This window comes from Meleagris gallopavo, chromosome 5 (genome assembly GCF_905368555.1).
Source record: "Meleagris gallopavo chromosome 5, MGAL_WU_HG_1.1, whole genome shotgun sequence".
Taxonomy (NCBI): domain Eukaryota; kingdom Metazoa; phylum Chordata; class Aves; order Galliformes; family Phasianidae; genus Meleagris; species Meleagris gallopavo.
The window spans coordinates 12,164,181-12,180,387 of record NC_139408.1 but is presented as its reverse complement, the minus strand read 5'-3'; the positions used below and the strand labels follow the sequence as shown (position 1 = coordinate 12,180,387).

The 16,207-nt window shown below is 38.4% G+C and overlaps 1 protein-coding gene across 1 annotated transcript in view; it reads left to right on the top strand.

The window, feature by feature from the left end:
* The first annotated feature begins 443 nt into the window (after window positions 1-443).
* PTPN5 (protein tyrosine phosphatase non-receptor type 5) overlaps window positions 444-16,207 on the top strand; it is a 95,403-nt gene continuing 79,639 nt past the window's right edge. The window contains 5 exon segments of the mRNA XM_085224262.1: window positions 444-485; window positions 1,278-1,330; window positions 10,883-11,064; window positions 11,916-12,035; window positions 13,792-13,875. Coding sequence (XP_085080388.1) covers window positions 475-485; window positions 1,278-1,330; window positions 10,883-11,064; window positions 11,916-12,035; window positions 13,792-13,875 — 450 coding nt within the window. The 5' untranslated portion in view covers window positions 444-474.

Genomic DNA, 16,207 nt, shown 5'->3' with positions numbered 1-16,207 from the left:
AATGACATGAATAAGAAGTGGTTGAGGCAGATGAGGGATGAGAAGATAAGGGGTATTTTTCTATTATAAAAGTCTGTTAAAGAGACATGATCAGATTTTTTTTTTTTAGTTGAACATCTGATTGCAACTATACATTCATTTCAAAAAAAGTATTGTCAACTTGAAACGGAGTTGCAAGTATACCAAAACTTTAACAATTTTTCTGACCATCTTGTAACCTGTTCTCAAATTCTTGAATCAAAACTGAAAACAAGGCTGCGTATTTTTTGCTGTTCACAGGACTGTGTTTAGCCAATGTATCAAAACATATAAAACTATTTGCCATAACCTGAGCTAGCACTTCACTGTGCCCTCCCCGTGTCCTGCTTTCAGCTCATCAGCAGTGCCAATTCCACATTTATGTTTGGTGTTGGTGAGCAATGGATGCATGCCCCAGGGCCGGGCCGAGCCACTCAATGGGGTAGAGCCGTCGCCATGATGGTCAGGTGAGTGCCCAGCCTCACTGTGGGCCGTGCTGGGCTGCATGTGGCCCATGGGCTGGACATGCCTGCTGTGGTAAAAGGCATGAAAGTGATCATTTGGATTTGAGCACAGAGAGTTGATTATCCTGCCTCGAAAGAAGATTAAACCCTGTGCAGCTAAATCTGCATTTTTTCTTGCACTGTTGACAGTTCTTCCCAGCTATGTTGCCCATGAGAGGCTGATCCATTAGCAGTCTAAGCGGTAGTTTTTCTTCAACTATAGAATTACAGAGCTGCTTTGTGCATTTCAATTTTTACTGTTAAATGGTGTTTTCTGACTAGGACACAAACTCTGCTGAAACTCAACTTGCAGTGTGCTTGTAAAAACTCAAGTACACGCCCCCCCCACTTTCCCCCTCAAAAAAAATTATTACCAGGCACTTGAAAAACTTTGAAGAAAGCACCATAACAAAGAAATGTTTTTTCATGCATGTTTCAAAAATGCAGTCAATTGTTAAGTAGTAATCAAAAAGAACTTCTGTAAAGGGGTTAATAGGAAAAAAGGAAAAAGCCTTGTACAGAAAATAAAAACCAACAAAAGAAGCTTTGAATAGAGTACTGATTGAAAAATAGCAAATGCTAATTACGTGTGGGTGTGATGGAAGTTAATATTCACCGCCCCTGCCCACCAAGGGTCTGCATTCACTTTTCAAGTGCAGTAATTTGACACTATTTAATATTTTAATTGTTTTGAACCAAACACTGCTCTAGGAGCCCTAACTGCCATGAGAAATAGTATATCTTTTAACTTGACAGGTTTCCCAGAAGAAAAGGACACTGCTTAACAACACATCCTTTCCTTAAGACCTGTGAGTATTAGTAGATCTTTCAGGAATAAACCTCTTGTGTATTTGATTTAATAGTGGGAGTAAGATTTATGTGAGGGCAAGGGCATAACTAACTTTCCATTAGAAATTCAGAGAAACTCCCCCACTATTAGTAGAAGCGTAGTGATTTATATACAGTATTGGAGGAAAAAGAGACCCGAGCAGATGGTACAGTAGCTATCATATACTTTCCATTTGGTTCCTCTATTTAACAATCTCTTATTTCTGATGGTTCCTAGTATTTCATCTTTGCTGAACTGAGAGGTCTATCCATCTAGAGCAAAGAGCTGATGATTTTACTTTCCTCTCAGTCCTGTGTAAGAAGGGCTTACACCTGAGCTAGACTCTTATCAGCAAAAGGTGTTGTGAGTTGATTTGCCCTTTCAACTTCAGTGTAAATAACTACAGACTAGAGATTGAGTGAGATGACCAAGAATTACCAGATGATAAATTTACCGTACTAGATGCTCTTGTTATATTAAGCAGCCAGTAGCATCATGCAGGGCTCTGTGTTTGGGAGGAGTGCTGTTTTGAGTATCTAGTTTTACCAAGGCAGGAAGAGTTTGGCAGCAGCCCAAACAAGGAGTCTCACCCTTCCAGCACAACAAAGTCTCTGATTAGAGGATGCATCCTTCCCTCTTCAGCAATGACTTCATAGACCAGAGAAACTCTTCAATTTATTTGGAACAACAGATTTACAGAGGCAAGGAACTTTGAGAACATTTTTGAGTTTTGCTTTTCACTTTTATGTAGTTCTTTTCCCCTCTGTCATATTTTTTCATGAACTATTTCTCAAACCAAACAATGAGCCCAAGAGATGAACTTAGGGAGGAGTTCATACAGAAAGGCATATTGAAACGATGTCACTAAGCTCTTCTCAGATTGGGAAGAAGAAGAACCAGAAGAATTACCACGAAAAGGGCACAAACATTTGCAAAGAAGAGACTTTCTCACAAGTGAAAAACAGTCTTGTTTTCTCAAGCGCTAGATCTGCCTTAGAAAATAAAATTATCTAGTTCTTAATTTTTCTACTGGGTAGGAGCAGTAACAGTAGTCTGAGAATCATAGAATTATATCTTAGAATGGCTTGGACTGGAAGGGACCTCAAAGGTTATCTAGTTCTAACACCTCTGCCATGGCCAGGGTTGCCTGCCACTAAATCAGGCGCTAGATCAGATTGCCCAGGGCGCCATCTAGCCTGGCCTTGGACACCTCCAGGAGTGGGACACCCACAGCCTCTCTGGGCAGTCTTTTTTCAGCACTTCACCTCTGTCTCCGTGAAAAATTTCCCCTGACATCTAATCTAAATCTCTTCTTCTGCAGTTTAAAACCATTTCGCCTTGTCATATCACTTTCTATCCTTGTAAAAAGTTGATTTCCTTCCTTTTTATAGCTCCCTTTAAATATTGAAAGGTTGAAATTGAGGTCTCCTTGAAACTTCTCTTCTCTAGAACAGAATAAACCAAGTTCCCTCAATCTGTCTTTATAGGAGAGGTGTTCCAGCTCTCTGATGATCACTGTGAGCTTCCTCTGGATCCTCTCCAAAACCTTGACATCTTTCCTGAGTTGTGGGTCTCCAAGCCTGGATGTAGTACTCCAGGTGGTGCTTCACAATTATCCTGGTTTAGTCTGAAAGTCAGTTTCAGAGGTGCTTTTTGGAACAACTTTTGAAACTGGGAATCTTCTGGGATATTTTTTTGTCTGTGTGACATCAAAAATTGCAGTGTTTAAAAATCCATTTAAATTAATATGGAAATAATATTTCTTTAAATGTATCTGTTCAGCTGTACTACCTAACTGTACTACCTAACATAGTACCCATACAGCTGTACCCACGATAGCAATGATAAACAGATATCTCGTCACTGGTAAGTCTCTTTTTCACACTGAAATTTATCAGATAGTAGAGTGGTGTTGACTTCTGTTGTAGCTTTCATAGAAATCAATCATAAAAAAGTGGCTAAGATTTTTTTTTTCATATTATTCAGTTTAAAGAAGAAATTGGAACTGATTGACATTTCCACTGCAGCAGCTCAGCTAAAGATAACCTTTGGGGATGGGATCTATCCAGAAGGTATTGGCACTTGTCATTGTGGCAGTTCACTGTGACAGCCAGGCAATTGCTTCACAGTGTCTGTTGAACCGTTGAGAAAAAAATCACAGCCATCTTGAAAAGTCAGAGAAAAGGAGGAAAGCCTTAAGTTTGATATGAAGCCCTAGATTAACAGAACAAGTCAGCAGGGGCATTTAATCAGTGTGTGATTGGGAATCAGATGAGATCTGCCATTTGTTCACTGACCAATCTCTTGTGGAAGAAGAAGAGAGGGAGACAGTTTATCTTGCAATCTGACGTTTCTTTTCTCCGTCCCTCTTTAGCAGCTAGCAGGCTTGCTCATGTACATGACCCTGCAGTATTGTAATAATGGTCCTGGGTGAACATTTTTTTCTTGCTTAACCTCTTTTTTTCTCCTCCCACCCATTCCAGATGAAGTGGCAGGTGGACTGAGTGGGAGCAGTGTGAAAATGAATGCAGAGAAAATGTGTGACTCAACAGTTCAGCAGGGAGCTGCTGAGTGGAAAGGCAGCTATTCTCCCTGCACACTCTGGTAGCAGATTCCTGTTCTTTCAGATATGAGAATAGACCATTTATGGATGGAGCTTTGCAGCTCACTAGCAGGGAAAAGGGATGCGTATTCTTTTAACAGAACTTATCTCAAGTAGAGAAGAAATTTGTCTAAAAGTCATTTAAAAAACTTTACCAGTGAAAGGGGAGAGGTAGTGGACTAGAAATACTCTGCTGCATTGCTTTTCTGTTTGACTTTTCTCCTTGTTTTCTTTTCTTTTGATGTGTCTCTGCGTTTTGGTAATCATTTTGCTTTAAGCAGCATTGTATTCTACCAACTGGCCTTGAAGTGTGCAAATCTCTTGTGCTTTACCTGAAAATAGCCATTTCCCTTTCTGCACTTCTGTCTCAAGAACTTCAGTGAGTATCTGCCTTTCTCAGAATGAAGGCTACTGGCTTTTAAATGCTCTAACTACCACTCACAGCAATCAAATGCAAAGGGAAAATTATGCTTTTTAGGGATTATCTGCTATTGTGTAATGGTAAACATTTTCCTCAGTGTTTGAGAGGGGCATTGCAGTGTATAAGGTTTGGGGTGTTTTTGGTTTTGTAATGATACAGAAAAGGGGGATATTTTATTATCAATTTCTGTGGTTTTCATTCAGAAGGAAGAACTGAAGCACAGTTCTTCACAGACTAAGCAATAAGAGATAGGCACTTTGTATCTGTGAACATACTCACTACAAGCTCGGTTTGAAATCTGTGGTTTGCATAGTCATCACAGCATTTTCCACAAACTTCTCTTCTAGTGTTTGATCTTTCAAAGAACGGATGAACTCTTTCATTTTCAGCTGATGCACATAATGTGTGCATGCACACACACGCACAGTCAGCCCAGCTTCATGGGGTGGTATTTTTTTGAATCTGTGGAGAACCTGAAACAGTGTCATTAAGAGCCCAGAGCAGCTTCCATCCTCTCGATGGGCATATCAACTTAGGAGCCAAACACACCAAATCAAATACCACTGCTCTTGGTAACTTCCAGTGTGATCATTCTAGCAAAAGTGTGCATCTTTCCCATGTAGAATCCCTTAATGTTACACGTTCTCAGTTGTTCCCCACTTATGTGTGAATGCCTACAGCTTGGCCCAGATAATTGTAATGGTACAGAGCAGATACGCTTAATGCAAACAAAAAGCATTGGAAATCAAAAGCTGAATTCTTGTGGCTACATAAGAGATTGAGTCCCAGTGAGCTTTCCATTCCTCTGTGTTCTGTCAGAGGTGGTAGCCACAGTTGTTTGGACCTTTTACTTGGATATGTCAGACTTACTTCCTCCATAGACTCTGTCACAGAAAAGAATGAAATATGAGATTGCAGTTTGCTCTCCTTGAAGTGTTAGATAAATCTAACCGCTTCCAGTTAGATGCAAAAGGATTTTTGGGGTTACCTGGGTGCCTTACAGAGTTAGACACATATGTGTATCTGTTAAAGTTAGTGTTTGAGTTAAGCTGCATAGTGTCTTCCAAAGTAGCACTCTATGTGGTTTTACACGACAAACATAAGATCTAGCAATAACGGTTTCATGGCAGCTAGAATTTGGCCTTTTTTCAGAGTGGAATTAGAAGTATTTATTTGAGTGACATTGTTGTAAATCCCTTCTAACTCCAGGAATGCAGTAGCAGGTAATTATAAGATGCTCTAGAGGTTGTTATTCTTTGCAGGTCTTAATTGGACTACTTTTAGGGACTACAAGCTGCTCTTCCAGTGATTTTTTAATTCTTTTATTATATTTTTATTTTTTATTATTTATTTGGAAAAGATAAGAGCATGAGGCAGTTGGAATCACAGCGGATCAGTGATCAAATAGAATTGAAGTATCATAGTGGACACGGTACAAAGAAAATCAATAATGGAGGAGGTAGAAAGAGATGCATTCTTAATATTACTACAGGAGTATGAAATAATATTCCCATTGATTTCAACACAGCTGATTGGATCTTGAGCGTAATTTTTATCATAACTTCTCAGATGAGTTAAGAATGCAGAGTAGGTGAAGAAAAAACAGCCTTTCCTGCATATGGTGAATTGTATCCATCTATAAAGAGTTATGACACCAGCCATTATGTTTATTTACTTAATGTGTGAGATTACCAGGTTGTAAAGAAGTTTAGTAAAAGTTTGAGTTGTAGGTTAGTGATCTCACAGCTGATTTCCTGTGGAGAGAGGAATGTGAGTACATAAGTTTTTTGCTATGTAAGTACAATACTTCTTCCTCGTATCTGCTTTCTCCCAGACCATTGTAGTGCAAAAGAAATGTTTGTTTCTTGATCCAGAAGCTTATTATTCTGTTTTCATCCTTCTCATACATCATTGTGTTGCAAGCAAAACAGAGAATGTCCTCTGAACTGGTATCTTTATCCTAGAGCTCTGTTTCCTGAGTGGATGAGTTGTTCTATTGTACTCCAGTGCAAGCTACATCATGTTCATGTGCACTCTGAAGCAGTTCATTTGTCTTAGAAGTGTCTTGACATTATCTGGATTTCCCTGCAATCAGTGTCTCATGACTTTCAGATTTAACAGGATCTATGAAGTGTATGCCAGGACTATGTCCTGCATATGCAATTTCAGTGCCTGTGAAAATGAGCTTCGCTGGCTCATCTCAGTAGAATGTGTTCATTTACTATTCTCTAATTGAAGGCAGGTCTCCCTAGCAGCTGGATGGAAATCTGAGACAATAATTTCAATAGATTATTGCATGTGGATACTTAAAGGTGGAGAAGCTATATGTAGACTTAGGTCTGTGATATAAAATGTTGATAATTTTGCTGACTATGAAGCATAGCCAGCACATTCATGATTATCAATGCTTCCTGATTCCAGAACCATTGTTCAATGTGAATTCTTGCCAAACTTAGCTGTCGTGAAGATGTAGGCAGGTTCGGAGGGATGTGGATCCTCCTCACACATAACACATGCATGGGACAGTGCACTTGAGCTGCTTACAGCTTGCTGACTGCTGGAGCTAGAGAGCTGGCAGTGTAGGTGAGGCCATTTCTTCTAGTTTGTGCATCTAGGACGTGACTCAACAGTTCATTGATTCCCTGCCTATTCCTATCCTGCCCAAAGATACTTGCCCTTAGAGTGGGACAGCACCCACACTAAGAAGTGAGCAGAGTGGATGGTCTTCCTTCTTTTTCTTGGTGGGATCTGCCCTGAAATAATGATTTTGTAATCATTATGAAGTATAGCCTAGAAACATGATCTTGGGATTTATTTTTGGCAACTTGTACTGATGGCTGTGTTTAGGAAAAGAATGCAAGATGGGTGCTTCGCTTTGGCTGAAAGATCAGGAGTGATGTTTAAGTTTATGGTGCTGTTCTCAAATTTTAAGTTGCTTTAATAAGCCATACGCTTGATATAGATGTCTGAGACATTTTAGTTCTTCCAATTGATATTTCTAGCAAATGTAGCCCTGTGTCAAAGGAGGAATATTGGTGGAACTTGAATCCGTATTTCCATAGTGTAGAAATTCATAAGGCTATCATGTGGATGTTGCAATTTGCTGTCAATCAAATCACTATCCAAGTAAGGCTTAATTGGTTCTGGATGGGGAATCATTCTTCTCAGCTGTCTCAAAACCTCCACGCTGACCGTTATTGATGTCTCACTCATATTACCTAATCTGTGCAGCGAAAGAAATTATAGCCTGCTAGGGAAAATAATGCAGCAATATAGGATTGTGATATAAAGTTTGATAATTGAAATATTATTTAAAGCTGATATAGTTAAATCAATACAAAATCTTAGGTAGGCATCATTACGTTTGTAAAAATCTTCTGTGATTTGGAATAGTAATGTTTTTTTTTAGTGAACTTCAATTAATCCAGCTTTAATTCTTTGTTTACTCAAGACAATAATCTTAATATGTATGTTTATCATAATATGTATGGATTCTGACATTTCTCCATTATTTGTGTTCTTGATGTGTCTGATTTTTATTTATTTATTTATTTATTTATTTATTTACTGTATTAGTGAAAGGAAACTGCTGGCAGCAGATAAACAATAACATTTCAGCAGAGCAGGAGTCCTTGGCTCTTAGGTTCATGGAGCAGATTTCTACCTCAGAGTAGAAATGATATGAAGGACAATAGATTACTTCTATTGGGCAGCCATAAGAACATGACTCCTACAATTGCGTATCTGTTGCTAGACAACACTGGAATTCTGGGAATTAAGCTTCTTGGCTCTGGAGAGGCATAAATCCCCATGGTTACAGATCCAGCACTCCCCTAACTTTGACGTCTTTGTTCCAAAAGGCGTGTGGTCAAGTGGCCTTATCATCGTCATTTAGCGTCAGGATTCTGTTTCCAACTTAGGCAGAAGTGGCCTTGTAAAATCTCAGGCTCTAACAGGTACGAAATGTAGAAATTTGATTTACCTGCATAACGAGGTGAATGAGCTTTTAGTCTGTTAAAAAAAAGTCTTTGAAATATTATGAGTTTATAGGAAAGAGTTGAAAGCTGAGCTTGGAATCTGTGTTCTCTGGTTGTCTTCCAAAAATATTTTATTTCTGCTTTGCAGATATTTTAGTGAAGCTTTTGGAAAGTGCATCCAACAAAAGCCATCACAAAGGTTTAGAAAAACAGTAAATTAATGGGTTTATCAGTCACTCTCAGGGACTGAGGTGCGTTATTTAATGTTGATGGAGGAAAAGTAGGAATTAAAACGTGTTTGGTAAAACAGAAGGTTAGAGACTTGAAGTCACAAGAAAGTATTTAGATAGACAATTCTGAATGTTTATCTCAGCCACATGTGAATGTCTTTCTACATGGATGGCAAAAATAATTTCTAACATCAATTTTCTGACCCCACTAAATTTCAACTTCTAGTTGCAAAACAGAACATGACCATTCCACAAACAAGCAAAACCAGAAAAAAACTGACAGACAGTAACAAGGATTTTCCCCTTTGTTCTTGTCAAAATCCAGTAAGGCATGAAGCAGTTTGCAAGCTTGGAAATTTGCAACAAACGTGTTATGGAACATGAAAACAGAGGTCAACATTGAAGCTGTTCAGGCAGAGATATGGCTGCTATGTTGTCATCTTGGCAATCTTTGAGTTTAGCTCTATGTGTCATGGTATCAGGAATGTTAAATGGGTGGTCAGTGTCTGTGGACAAAAAGGACTGTATCTGGGCTCTGTATGTTTCTTGAAGGGGTGTTGTCAGACTCTGTACGTTACTGGCTGGACCCTGAGGGATGGACCAGAGTTCCCTTGACCTCTTCAGCTGTATTCCACAAGCTGTCTGCTTTATATTAACAAGTGCCATTTTATAGTTCATGTCTTCCAGCATTTGAGGATGAAAGTGAACAGATGAAAGTGAAGAGAAATTTACCACTGTGAGAAATACAGGCTGGAATTGTTGTTGTCTATTTTTACCTTTTTAGTTTCATCTATTTCCATGTTTTATCAGCATATGTTTCATATGAAAAAGATGGTATTGGTGCTGATTGCTGTGCTGAGTCTTCCCTGGCTAATAGTCTATCAGTTAATTCCAGCATATACCTATGGTGTACAGCTTATGTAGCTGAGTGTGTCTATCTAGATGTGCATTTTCATGCTTCCTGAGAAATACCTGCAAAAAGAGGATGAAAATAACTACCCACAACCACTTAGACCCCTCATATCCTTCTTAGGCTATTCCCCATCACAAACTGAGTGGAGATAGTTTGAATATAAGAAACAAGTAACCTGATGTCTTGCATAAGTACTGGGTAGTCCTTTTTGGTTTGGGGCAGCTATGGGAATAGAGAGCATTGTAGGAATTCATTGATGATTCCCAAGTGCCTTGTTTATGCAGGGATGTCATAAGGTCTATTTCAGTGAAGAGAGAGAAAACAACCACAGAGTGGGAATAAGAAACTTTAGGAAATTAAAAGCCCATGTTCCTTTCTGCTGACATGATTTAGAGATTAAACATTGCATTTCCCTGAATCTTTGTCATACTGATGTCCAGACTGATGCCATGAATATTTAATTTGCCTAATTAGAGTTGTGCTTCATTTATAGATGCTTTTCTGACATAATAGCTATTCTGACACATTGAGGGAAATACCTGAAGGAAGCATTCGGTAGAAACCTCACCTCCACAAACCACAGGAAGGCCAACAATGTTGCCATTACCTGGAGCACTCATGGCTGGCTTTCGCTTAAGGATAATGTTGTGGATAGGCCAACCTTGGGGTTTTGCTCACATGGAAAGATGTAGATCACTACTACTTACTTCACATGGGTCTGATCTTTTATCTAATTATTATCATAATTATTGTCTACACATTATGTTTAAAATAGTGCTGCTGAGGGGTTCACCTCACCAGTGCATATGTCCATTGAATGAAATAGCATTACAATGTTATCAAGTAACTCCTAAATACAAATCCATCCAAAAATTAGGTTATTATAATTTGTCCTTTATTAGTGCCATAGGACACCTAGCCAAAATCCAGAGCTATGGAGACTGCATGTGAGCATGTCTCTATCTCAGAAATTTTTAATCACATTAGGCAAAGAGAAGTAATGGGAAAGGAAGAAACTGAGGCAGGGAGGAACAAAATGCCGTCATGTGGCTGGGACTAGGAAGTAGCATAGATGGTTACTTTAAAAGAGTAGAAAACAAAAAGGTACAGCAATGTAAATGAGAATGTATTAACAACAAAGCCTAGGATCTGCACCTCCGGAAAGAAAGAGGAAAATAATTTATCCACCCACACTCACTTTTTTCTGACGAAGGCAGGTGAATACAGCTACACTAATAGATTGTGACGCTCGCAACCCTGAGCTGCACTTACTGATGCAGAACTGAGAGGTAACCATCGTCTTTAGGAAAACAATAGCTCCTGCAGCATCCGCAGTGGCTGCAGGGTTATGTACTATTCATTCCCTGCACATGTTGTTTTCATGTGAAGGTCTTTCCAATCCAGCTGCGATGGAGTCAATGGGTGAAGCTCAAGGGCAACAAGAACAGCTGAACAGGAAGGAGCAGTCCCTGAAAACCACCCAGAAAACTGCGCTGCTTGCTTGGGCTGCCTGGTGGAATGGATTAATGACTGGAGACAGCATGTATCTGTTTGTCCTCTCTCAGATACTGGTAAGGAAGCTTGTTGTCGCTTTGAAATGATTGGGCACTTCTTATAAGCTTTCTTGGCTTTGGAGGATTCGTGGTAGACATAACAGTGGATTTAACTGTAGTTATCTTATTTCTGCAGCCACCTCCCACACCCTTGCTTTGCTAACAGCCCTTGCCTTTGGCTTTCCCAGTCTCTTGTCCCATTCTCTTCCCTTTTAAAAATCTTACCATCTCACAACAGATGAATCTTCTGCAACTCATCTATATGAGGGTAAATAGCAGTCTTGTTGAAAAATGATTTGAGTAGTGCATCCTTCTTAAAGTCCCCGTGTGCCTTTTGAGATAGGGCGTTCTGTGAGAGCATTAAATAAAATACTATTGCTTTTATTGTGTTAATTGTGTAGTATACGACAACCTTAAGTGATTGCAATGAAATGCTTCAGTATGTGTGTTTTTATAGGGATAAGTATTTGGACAAAGCTATTTGTGAAAGCTTTGCATAGTGTGAGATAGACATTTTAATAATATAAAAAGTTCACTGAATTCCAATTTTGATTTAAAAGTAGTAATTCTGAGAGTTCAGAAGTCAGAGGGATCATTGCTCTTTGAGGTACAGTCATTTTGCTAGCGTAGATCAGAGTAAGCTTTCTGTTCTCATTGATAAGCATCTAGATCATGCTGGCTGAGCATTTATCACTCAATCTTTCTATTTTTGTTAAGTTAGAGTCTGAAAAATACCTGAATTCTTAAAGCAACAATGATGATCAGCATAAAATCAATGACAAGTAAATTAGTTAATTATGCAGTCTTGAAATGAAAATAAATGTATAATGAGGAGAACTCATTATGCTTTTTTCTGATTGATTGCACAGCTTCTCTGCATGATGCTGTGGTACAGCACTTATGGGACCATCTCAGCAGCTCAGAATGCCTTTGACATGCTGTTTTACTTGCTTACCCCATTTGAACAGTCTTTGTCAGATCAAGGAGGGGTAAGTGTCTTTGCTCATCTCTCTGTTGGTATGGTTGATGTCAGTAGCCTTAGTTAATGCTTCCGTTATCTTTGCTTTGTGTGTGTGTGTGTGTGTTCTGAAATAGTGGAAAGTGTTTTCTGAAAATAGATCCATATTTTGTCTTCAAAAAACAGGGCCAGATTTTTGGCTATGATGTTAGATAAACATAGAAATTTTTTTCATACTGTGCAAATTATTGCAAATGAAACAAACCAATGAAAGATCAGCCTTATAATGCTTCATCTGCATGAAGGGAGAACATGGAACTCCTTTTATTAGGACAGATAGAAGCTTAAATTCTTGGAAGAAATGAATGAATCCACATAAAGGATGCAAACTGTGAAATGCTCAGTCACAAAATTCTGTTTTTATTCAGTTTCAAACATATCTGAACGTGTAAAAATATTTCAGGTATATTAGGAGTTCACGTACAATCACATCTACAAAGCTACCTCAGTAAAATTGCTTAGCTTCTCACCATGGCATAGTGACACAGATACCAGTATGATTCATTTGATTAATTACTGGGCTAATTATACCCAGTGCAGATTTTGCTACTGTGGACAGAGCATTAATTAAGTGGTGAGCAGCTACTGACAAAAATCAGATGAAATATAATTGCCCTCAGAATGTTTAGATTCATTGTATCTAATCTTTGTAAAGGAAGCTATGCAGTACAAGTAGGAAATCTTACTCAGTACCTCTTGTGGCTGAAGTACAGTGGAGACTGTTTTCTGTGTTCCCTTAAGAGCGTTTGAGCTGCATGTCACTTGCTCTTTTCTTTATTTAAAAGAAGCACTTTGTCCTTTCTCAGTTGCATTTACTATGATGCATAATCAAAGCTCTTTACAGAGCACTGCTTATTTCTTATTTTCAGTCTATCTATCATTAACAATTTTTTTTTTCTTGCATAAAATCACTGACTTATAGGACTTTGACTTAAAATGAATGTTCTGTGAGTTCAGCATGGAGGAAAGCGATTCGTAGAAAGCACCACAGGAGCACCCAAGTGTGCCTCTTTGCAGATGTTCATGTATATCTTTAAAAATTATTTATTATAGCACTACTCACCATATAAATTTAGACTTGAAAACAGTAAAGGCAAACAAATTTGACATTTAAATAAACAAGAGCTTTTAACTATTAATTTTCTCTAGCATTACTAGTAGATCAGAAATAGTAAATTTCCTTGCCCACTGAAGTTCATTAAAATCATATCTTGCACATAGTAATGAGAATAAGGATGAACTCTGATGTGCTTAAATATGACTCGAACTGTGGAGTGAATTTTACTGCAAGTAAAGTGCTGTGAATGAACCTGATGACAAAGTTCTCTGTGCCTGGGTTTTATGTAAGAACCTATAAACACAGAAGCAGTACTAAACATAGTTCAAAGCATTCTGCCAAAGAATAAAATTAAACTGAATGGGGCAATGTAACATGGATCCAGGCTGTAAAATTCAGCAGTGATTCCGAATCTCAATTTTGGGAATATATAAGGTGAGGACGTCTTCATTTTTCTGCAACAATCTTCACAGTGGAAACCACCTTAAGATGTGGTTTCAATTTTAATCTTCTTGAAAGCCTGGCATATTTCTGTTGGTGGTGTTGGCAGCTTTCACAGATATGATTAGTCTGCATGGAAAATCCAAGAATGGTAAATATCAAGAACATGTATGCAGATGTTATACCATGTCTTAAAGCATTTTATGATATCAATTCTATTGTTTTACAGAATCTAACCAGAATTGGGAATGTTGTGATATCGTATATCCTGCTGTCCTTAGTTTCTCTAGGACTGCTACTTGTTGGATCTCTGGTAAGTACAGTACTGTGCAAACTGTTTCATGCACTTTTTCAAGTGAGTTGTTATAAAATGTCTAGTTTACTGGAAGTTATTGATGTTATCCTCAGGATGATTTTAAAGCAACACCTTCGGGACTATTTCTATAAAATTATTGGCGTGCTTTACATAGAGGAATCATGAGTACATTTATCCTTACTCAATTTCTTGATTAATTGTGGATTACAGTGATGGTTTTTATTTTCTCCATCTACAGATGGGCTAAGTGTTTTCATTTAGAATAGAAAGCATGTGGTTCACTAAAGGAACCATCTAAAATTGCTGCCTTATACAGAGCATCTGTTGACTGAAGTGGTAGAAGGAGCTGTTGCAGAGCAACAGTATACTTACCAGAGTGATGATCTTGTAGATAGATATAGGCCAAGACCCCAGGTGCAGGACAAGATTAGTGGCATGACTACCATTAACCTAGTTAACTGACGACCACTGGGGAGCAGGAAGATTGCACTGCTTTTCTCCACTTTGTGTAAATGTCACAAAGGTGTTTATTAGATGGAAAAGCTGGGGAAAATTCTTTCATTTTAGGGAGCTATAACTTAATATGGCATTTCTTATCCCTCTACACTGTTCTGTTAGGGTGCAAATGCAGGTAGAAAATAATCACCTCCTGTCCTTATAGCAAAATATTTTCAGGCCACTCAGGAAGCTGAAGCCATGCAATGTGCATGCAGTTTGAGTGATATGCAATGTAATCAAGTATATCTTAGAATCACATGTTAGTTGGAGGGGACATTTGGAGTTGAGTTTGCCATCCAACATCTGGTTTTGAGGCAGGGCTGTTGCCGACACTTAGTAAGGTAGCCAAACATTTTTCTACATGGGTTTCAAAAACCTCCAGGGAAAGAGATGTATCACCTCTCTAATATCTATGCTTTAACGCATAGGGCACGCTTGGGGAAGAAGCTTATTTTAATGTCTGGTCTTAATTTCCCGTTCTGCAGCTTGTGGCCATCATACCTTGTGCTATCACCTATGTAGCTGCTCTTAAAATCGCAGTCATAACATTGGAACACAGTACACGTCCTGTGCAGTCAGAGCAATGGTCCATCTTTCCCAGTATCTTCTCTCTCATAGTGACATTAGGAGGAACTGTTCAGAGAGCATATGAACCTGGTCTCTTCCTGCTTATTACCTTGTCTCCTTCTCTTCGCAGGTCATGCTGAGTAGCAATTTGAGAATGTCTCTTTTTACCAGTGTTTAGGGAATAAGTGTAAAATAGTCATTAGCAGAACACTGAAAATGATGTAGTGATGTGCCTGAACAGGATTTCTGAAATACTAGCCTAGTAGACAACAGACAGTTGCACGAAGACTGTTTTCTTCTTTGTTTCAACTAAGGATTTTTTATTTCATTTTGCTTTTTGTTGTTGCTGTTTTTCCAGTGGTTTTTAAGTGATGTGCTGCCTAGAAGCCTCATTGAAGAAATGTTTTACATTGAAGAGTGCCGTTATAATTAAATATTTCATTCCCAAATGTACTCTTCTTTCTTTATAGATGGACCTGACCTACCTAGTCCCTCACTACCATGCATGCTAGATGGCATATCAATTAAAACACTTATGTATTTTCTTATTTAAGTAACTGTGGTCACTTACACTATAGCCTTAGTAGTTACCTGGGAAAGGGAGGAGAAATGCCTGTTTGTAGAGCTACTTTGTTGCCTTAATAAAAAGAGCAATAACTATTGGAACACCTAACCATGCAGAGAAAAGGATTTTCAGAAGAAATATGAAAAGAAGTGGGGCTCTGTCTTGTCTGTGCACGTGATAAAATTTAGTTCTTTTTTGCATCAGGCAATCTGTGACTACGATACACATGGAGAAAATTAAGTAGATCTCAGCTAAAGCTTGACGTGCTTTTTTGAGAATTTCCAGATACCAGAATGTGTTGGAAGTTTACTGGTCACAGTGAAAATAACAGGCTGGGTAGCATGCTTGAGGTTTGCGTTGGTGATGCTATCCGTTTTCTACATTATGTAGCAATCACGTTTCTCTTTGCTTTGTAATTGCTGCTTGCTCTGATCAACTGAAATAAAAGCATTTTGATTGCAATAACTGTTGACTGAATACTGCTTTTTTGTGAGAGTCTAATGATCTCTAAAACTCACTGTAGACAGAAATGAAAACTTACTTCACTTTTCGTTCTCTAGACTCAGAGAAATAAGAGTATGTGTGTGAAGACACATGGAAAAATTTCTGTTGAAAACCCTGTGCAAGCTAACAAATTTGACCTTTTTTGTTGGCACATTCTCTAAATTCAACTGCCCACTTAAAAGCCATTAAAGAAAA